General features: G+C 35.9%; 1 protein-coding gene across 4 annotated transcripts in view; it reads left to right on the top strand.

The window, feature by feature from the left end:
* The first annotated feature begins 3392 nt into the window (after window positions 1–3392).
* The window catches only part of LOC114356989 (LisH and WD40 domain-containing Lis-1), a 34881-nt gene continuing 29812 nt past the window's right edge, over window positions 3393–8461 (top strand). For 3 of the 4 annotated variants that reach the window (XM_028310392.1, XM_028310391.1, XM_028310390.1), the window contains exons 1-2: window positions 3393–3533; window positions 6199–6338. In XM_028310392.1, coding sequence (XP_028166193.1) covers window positions 6301–6338 — 38 coding nt within the window. In that variant the 5' untranslated portion in view covers window positions 3393–3533; window positions 6199–6300. Of the gene's footprint in view, window positions 3534–3825; window positions 3979–6198; window positions 6339–8461 lie in introns of those variants that run through there. The other variant, XM_028310393.1, reaches the window with a different exon arrangement.

The following is an 8461-nucleotide window of genomic DNA, read 5'->3' as shown; positions in this document are numbered from 1 at the left end:
ACTTACGAAATGGGCCATGGGCGCAAGAATCACTCTCTAATCTGTGCAAGAATCGGACATTTGTTTTGTTGAGTGAGGGAGTGAAATATTCAATCGCTATTCAGCTGTTCGCTTCTTTTTTGTTATGTCAATCGGATAAATACTTCGTGATTTCTGTGAAAATATCAAGTGAAATTAATATTATTTGACTTGAGTGTGTCTTCTCCATCGTCAAAAAGCTGAATGTTATGGCCCATACACCACAACCAGATGGGCAAATCATGAATTGTCGGCGCATCACGATATGCCCGGGCACATCACAATGTGGCTTATCTAACGATCGGTCCACGACAGCTATTCCAAAATAAATGTATTGAATATCACAGCTGCCCTAGGTTCCATAATATTTAGCATTTAACACCGAATTTATAAACGCTTACCCAAGACTCATAATACCCCTTGCCTTACGTCAGAGGCTGAAATGGGTTGGACACTGAATTGGGAATATCTCTAAATACGGGGCAGAAAGCAAGACTTAGGGCATCTCAAGCTTGACCACCCAGCAGTGGCGTAGGTACTAAGGTAACCAAGGGCCTTGGGGAAAATAAAAAAATGGGGCCCTACTACAATCTAAACTGGTTAGGTTTTATCAAGTTTATTGACATTATGCTTGCTTTCCTGTGCCCCGATTGCGCCAAATATTTTCTACTACAATGCGACTAGTAGACGACGAACGAAAATCACAAATTCGTATCGCGGTGTCCCTTTGATAGCTATTTCAAACGAAAACAAAACGCAACTGCTTCTTTGTGTAAAAGCTGAAAAAAAGCTACTTTTTCTCATACGCAAGTTAAACGCCTTCACGAACATTTGCTGTTTTAGTTTTAGTGAAATAATAAGGTGTTCGGACTTTTAATGGAAAATGCTTAAATCCGTTGTTTCGTCTTTGTTTGCGCGTGAACTTTACCGCGATATTACCGAATAGCACATCAAGTGGAATGAAAATGGAGTATGGACTAGAGATGAAACGCGAATGAATTTAGAGATTAATCAAAAATTAAAAAAAATACAAATTAGCGCAATCGGGGCACTGATACAGCATTATGTTTTTAAACCGTTCTCTTCCCTTCTCTTCACAATAAACCACCCGGCACCCGGGGCGGCACCCCCCCCCCCCCCAACCCCCCCGTCATTATATAAATTTAGCCTAAGGCACCCCCCCTGTCATGATGTCATGACATCACGACCGTCCTTGCCATGCAGATGCGTCAGTGAGTACTAATCTGCGCGACTTTGTCACCCCCTGATGCTTGGCACCCGGGGTTGGCCGCCCCCCCCCTTACGCCGCTACTGAGTACAATTGAGATTTTCTGGTAAGGATTCGGGGCCCCCTGAGTTTGAAGGCCCCGGAGCACTGCCCCGCCTAGCCCCTTAGTAGCTACGCACCTGCCACTAGAGATGGGTTTCCACCCGGGTAAAAACCCACATGAGGGTAAAAACCCAATAAAAACCCGTTTCATTCCACCCGTGGGTGTTTACACCGGGTGAAAACAAATAATTTTATAATTATTTCAATTGGTATCTTTTCTTTATTTTTATTGAATTTTTCTCATTTAAGTTTATTGATTAATAAGTAATAAGTGTAATTTAACACTAATATGCATTTATATCGTGGCCAAATCGTAAAATTGATCACGTTATGATGATGTGACCAATTATTTTATAAAATGGTGTTATTTCAAGAATCGTTGAACCGATTTAAAAGAAATTTAGTAGGAACACAATAATTTGTGATCATGGCAAGGACATGGAGGGGGGGATGCCAAAGATGCCAAACACTCTCTTTGATGACATTACGGTATAAAGTTACAAATAACAACACCAACTACAAAGTACTTCTGCTTAAAAATTTGAAATCGACCGCCCTTCCGCCACTGTAACGCATTGTAACGTTTTTCAAGACCTCCTCTCCCCCCAGATTGCATTACGTAACACTAGAACGCCCCCTTAGCAACAAATACCATTTCTCACTTTAAAAAAACGCTATTTTTGTTTTCACCCGCCAGAATGGGTGATAATGGGTAAAAACCGGGTTTTTACCCAAATCACCCGGTTTAAACCCAATCGGGTGAAATGGGTTTTTACCCACTACCCATCTCTACCTGCCACCCATACGTTAAAAACTTAACAAACAATAAAACACTCATTACTAATTTTTGCTGACGTAATTAAACTTAAATAAATATAATACTGATTCTTAAAAATTCAAATCAGTTCTTTATGCCTGACCAGGAACATAAAAACCCTCGCCATGTTGCGGAAAACTAATGGTACTAATTTCTTTTAATGGCAACAGTAACTGAAAACTTCATTGACATGTCACCTTGCATGTCAGTCTATTGCTGTCAAAGTATAAACAAACTTTATTTTAAATGTGCGCAATTGATTTCGTGAATTAAATTGCTAAAATCTTTTTATAGTCGTGAAAGGAAAGTGGTTCACAATGTGTTAAAGTATTTGTCGAAGAGAAATACTAAGGGTTCGGACAATATTTTCATTGATTAATGTTTCCGACAAAGGTTTTTTTTTTTAATTTTTTTTTAATGGTTTTTCCGACAAAGGTTGTCAAATTGACTGACATGTTTATCATATAGTACAGTCCACTATGAAAATTAGCTGTGGTTTGTTTCAACTACCTATTTTAAAGATTTTTGTCACTTTCTAAGTGTTGAATTTTATGGAATTGGGAAAGAAGTACCGAGTTTGAAGCGTTCACGAGCAGACATTGCAGTTGAATATTCAAGTTCTGAATTTGATTATTGATGAATAATAAAATAAATCCTACCAGCTCGATTGATGGTTTCATTTAATTTATTTAAACCAGGTTACCTATATAATCTTTATTCGTTAATTTATGAAAATATCAAATTAGGACGTAATCCTGAATCCTGATACATAAAGTTAGCCTATTAATTTAACACAGGTACGACTGTACTTAGTGTTGCACTATCAAATGCAATTGACGCGCCTCTATGCCAGGGTTTTTATGTTCCTGGTCAGGCTATATATTCATTCATTTTAAATGAGTGAGATTTTCCGTCCGGTGCCGATGCCGCGATGGCGTCTCCTTCGAAAATACTCCTCTTATAATAATATCACTTGATACGTAAATTTAAATACCTGTTCCAATACAGAAGTACTAGGAACATCACTATTTACACAAAAAGACCGGTAAAATACTTACACAACATTATCAATATGGCAACACTTACATATTGCTATCCTTTTCATATATTCGAATGTCACTATCTGCATCTCCCTTTGTTCTTGGTGTTACAAGTTTTTGACGAAATATTTATCGTTTTACACATTTCAGTAGAGATGGCGCTGTAAACTTAGAAAGGAAGCAAAAAAATCGAAACTGCTTGTCGAGTATGATTGAGCCATTGCAACGAAAACGGTTTTCTGCCTCGAGTCTTGTGTGGATTGTGTTTGTCTCGTGTGTGTTATTTTTATCGAACTAAAGTGCAATTTTTTGTGTAAATTTGTGATTTGTAAGTACACTACATGCATTTTTACATTTGTATTTGATGTAAAGAGTTATTTTAGAGAATTTTAGGGGCAAATTCCTCGGTTCTTTTCAGATGTTCAATATGGCCGTTCTTTTAGATTATTTGTTCATAACTTGAAGACCTAGCGGCTAGTAAATTCTTTGAATTAATTTTGATGAGGGTCTTAGAGGCAGCCCCCTGAATAAAGCAGATTTTTTTTAACGTTACGTTGATGTGGCAAACTGACAGTAACCCTATTGGATTTGACGTTTGATTTCTGACTCATTTTACTGCAGTGCTCGGTTTTATTATTTTTGCGCATGATTTTTTCAAAACGATGTTGTCTTCTGCACATGTAAAATCTTTTCTTTAGATTTTTAAAGATACTTGTAAATGAATTTAAAACTTCAAAAATAATCCCTTACACCAGTTTTACTACGAAGTAAAGGTTAGTGGTGTCAGTTTTTTATTTGTGAACTAGCCGTAGACCGCAGTTTCGTTTGGGTAGGTTTCAGTGCGTCTAAGAAAGAATATCACGCATCTATACGTATTCTATTTAATTTTTTGTATTCAGAGTTTATAGATGGTGGAGAAACATAGAAATGGGGTCAATATTTCCCTAGATTACCCTCCTTCATAGACATTACTAACAACAATATTTTACTCTTCTAGTAAATAGGTTACATAAAAACCAATAATATCCTCACGAGGCATAACACACAGATTTTAAAATGTGCAACCTACGAATACAAATATTCTGTCTGCCATAAAATTTGTAAACAAAATCAACTAAAATAAGTTTCTTGGTTATGTTATAAATTAGTTTAATCATTGCAAAGAACAAGAGAAAGCTCAACAAGCACTAGTAGGACTTCATTTGCAGCACCTGTCAAAATATAGCTGCCCTTGAACTGAAGCCATAGTAGTTTTGATGGGCTTAAATTACATGTTTAATAGCAAACTTTAAATTAAAAGAAACCTCTCAAATAAGATAATATCATGTTAACTTTAGATGATATTTATTAGTAGCATTTTTTTGTTAAATATAAAATAACATGACTAAAGATAATTCATTAAAGCATCAATTTGTAAAGGAAATAATAGATAAACAAGATAAGAAAATGGTCTAATAAAGTTGAATTTTCTTAGCTCACATCAATACATATAAAATAATAAGGCTGAGTGGTACATTACACCACCTACATTGACCGTAAATATTACGATAACCAGTGTATTTTGCATGGTTTGACACATTTTTGATGTTTGTTAAAGTCAAAGTAAGATGGTGCAACCCAGCCTAAGTCTACAAAAAGAGGTTGCCGATAGTGACCAAATTTCTTTCACTGCTGCTTTCTGCAGGCCCCTCTTTCCCACTGGGCACTTGGGGCACGTGCCCAGGGCCCCGTGACCGAGGGGGCCCCCATCTACTAATAAGACCTTTTTCCAGATGATAAGGGCCCCCCTTAATCCTTAAATGTCCAGGGCCCCTAATAGGTTAAAGACAGTCCTGGCTTTCTGTCGTGAATGACTGATAGGGTTAAAATTATACTGGAACATGTAAAATGCTTTTTAAAAACTTAAAATAGTCATTTATTATTGTCATATCACTTTTTTTGCATGCAACTAGGGCTTTCACAGGTTCAATTCAAACAAAACCAAATCCAAGTGCAAGCCAAATTAGTTGAACCTAGAGATTGATAGACAACAACTCTGTAGTGTAATAATTTTGCATATAAGCCATATACCTACAATATCAAAGCAAATAAGTCCAAACATCCTATATGTTATGGAAAAAAATATAAATGAACTGATCACATTATATCTACCATTACATAATAAGTCATGATTAGTAAACTGTAAGTCGTATCAGTATCAATCATTGATCAGATAATTTATTAATTGTGTCTGTCATGAGTTAAAAATATTTTCTTAATTTTAATTAACTGTTAATATTCAGACCTAATAATAGAGTAGACTTTATAATGTCACTCAATTTAACAATAAACTCCTTAAAACCATCAGTGCCGGTGTATCATTTTTGCACACGCTTGCTATATAGCATTGGTTTGCGCTGAGGGTGTTAAAAAGATGAATTGGCTTGATTTTACTTGGATTACCTTGTTTTCTCTCCATACTGTCTCTAATTAACGTCCACTTTACATTACATCAAATAATTGAGTCCCTTAAGTGACATTTACATAGTTTTTAACTGTATTGCCAAAAGTTTTAAAGTGTAAAGTTTGCTAGAATTATAAAACCAAGTTGCTATGATACATGGACTCACTCGTTATGTATAAATAAATTTAGGAATATATGGTATGTTGTTGAAGATATTTGTCACTATGTGATTGTTTTAAGCTTCAATCACACCAACGCGTGCTGATCGCCATCGCTGGGCGCGACCAAAGGCCAATGAAAGGCGAGAGCTAGACCCATGACAGTCCAGCTTTTCTCTTTTCTGACTGAGCATTATTTTTTACTAAAGTTTGTCACATTAACTTAAAAGTAATGTTTTGTCAAGTCTGCTAACCCGTAAATTTCTCTGTGGCAGAATCTAACAAAAATTGGGATTTGTGTATGTGTAATTATTATCAATAATAGACCTTGTTGTCTTGTGCTAGATATTTCTCACAACTGTACATTTTAATTTTTTTCTTTTTGTCCATAGGTGTGAGAATGGCAACGGCACAACCGCCGTCGCCCGCGTGAAGTTGTAAGACTCTAGTGCAGTGAACTTAAGGGACCGCCGCCTCAGCGCCATCCGACCACGATGAAAATGGTGTTGTCACAACGGCAACGAGAGGAGCTGTAAGTAAAGCTATATATCAAGTAAAGAACTGTCATTCTGTCGGTATGCTAACCCTTAATCGGACAAGAAACTTTATTTCCTTTTTTTGGACCTTAACATAAGGTACATTAAAGTTCAAAATAATGTGGATACTCAGTAGAGTATAGTAGTAACCATTGACCGCTTGAGGGTTAAAAATGTGAAGACCTTATTTTGGATCAACAGGGCTCTACTCTGAGCCCATGTTCTCCTGAAGACTGAAAACTGGGTCTATTAAATTATTTAACTTAATGTTCTCGTCTAAAATCTGAGGTAAAAATATTGAGATCTAGCTTAACTGCACTGGACTTCGTCCTATACATATAAAAAAGAAGGGTCCGTGGCCGAGTCCCCCAATGTTCGACGCACCCGTGGTCGACGCCCCCGATTTAAATTAATTTAATATCATATTTTTTTCGGCTTTTGCACTAAGTACAGTCAACGAAAACTAATGAAAAAACAATGATTTTGCATGTTTACTGTTGTTATAAGCTAACTGACGGAATAATTAAAACTCTTGCCTTTTTACCTAGGAAACATCCCTATTCAAGCTTAACCGTAATGTAGGTTGACTCTTCTCTGAAATTAGTGAAGTCGTACAAACGGCGCCACAGCACGTAAAATATCTGCTGTGGAAAATCAGGGTACTTATATCAACTTTTCTGATTGATTACGTTTGTTGATAGAGGTGCAACCAACAATAATGTTAGTGAGTTTGTACGGTGCAATAAATAATTGAAAGTCTAAAAACGCATCGTCGGCAACACATAAAAGAGTTCAAATTCGAAAACAACACATTATTTACGGACAATGCGCGTTTCGGCTATCATTATTAATGAATTCGTTTGAAACACTGAGAGTGAGCACAAGTTGCACTTGACCCAGTTTTACCGATTCCATTTTATAGTTACTTTTGTCTTTAATTCGTAAATAATAAAACTCACTGTAAATATTGGGCATTTTTAAAACAGAAAATGAAAACGGAATTGACTACTGGATGAGCAAACAACTAGTTCGCAAAAAACTATACCTTCAGTACTCATCAACTAGAAACAATCCAATTTTTTCAGCTTCTGAATTTGGCTAATTGAAAATATGTTTAGAGGCGACAAGGTTGAAGCGATGTTGCAATTGTTAGCACTGCTTTTATGAAAGTGATGGCTTAAAATACTTTTCACAGTATTGATCTATTGTGAAATTTTACTTCTGTAGTTTAGATTATTCGTAATAATTCTTAATTAAATTAAACTTGCGTATACTTTTTGAGCTAATGTAAAAATAGTCGGCAAATAACTAGATTTCGAACATCAATATCATCCATAAATGTAGCCGTGTTAGACGTCGGTCTTCACTGCAGTTATGTTTGTTTGTGTAACCGTGTTTAACGATTAACTTCCTTCCGCGTTGTCTAGTTTTTATTATCTCCATTTACCTACTTTATGAATATCAATTTCATTCATTCTAAACCAATCGCGAGGTCTCTTACACCTGAGTATGTTTTGTTCCGTAACAGGATTTTGAGAGGTCCAATATTTAGTTAAGTAACATAACTAACTATAATTAAACTTTGATTAATTACTCATTATAACAGTTTGAACAAGTAAAGTCAAATGCATGACATGTTCATCTAACTAAAGATATTTCTAGCTATATTAGGTACCTACTACAGAATGTACGTACAAAGGATGACCTTCTTATTATTACTCATGTTAATTTTGAAGCAATATTTAGTGTCCTAGCAGTTAGTAATGTTTATTATTTCTTGCGCTGCTTCTTCTGAGCACTGGCCCATTTATTGTCCTGAAGCAGTGGTAGGGTTAATACTGGGACATGTAAAAGTGCTTTTTTAAAGCCTACTTCCAGAAATAAATGAGTTTTACTGAGTTTTATTGTTCGCCAAAAAGATGGATAATGATCGCTTTTTATACATACATATTACTAATATTCAAAAGTCTCTTGTATATTAAAAAGGGGTTAAAAAGTGATTATAATATTAATAAATAACCCTCTTTCTGGCGTAGTCGGGTACAGATTACGCTTTTGTCGTCGGTCCCCATTGTGGTGGTATGTGTGGCAGTACATGGCAGTAGCTGTGTTTCGGCCC

This window comes from Ostrinia furnacalis, unplaced genomic scaffold (assembly GCF_004193835.3).
Source record: "Ostrinia furnacalis isolate ACB-3 unplaced genomic scaffold, ASM419383v2 OfSCF3015, whole genome shotgun sequence".
Taxonomy (NCBI): domain Eukaryota; kingdom Metazoa; phylum Arthropoda; class Insecta; order Lepidoptera; family Crambidae; genus Ostrinia; species Ostrinia furnacalis.
Note: the sequence above shows the minus strand (reverse complement) of the source record. Positions and strands in the feature narration are given on the sequence as shown.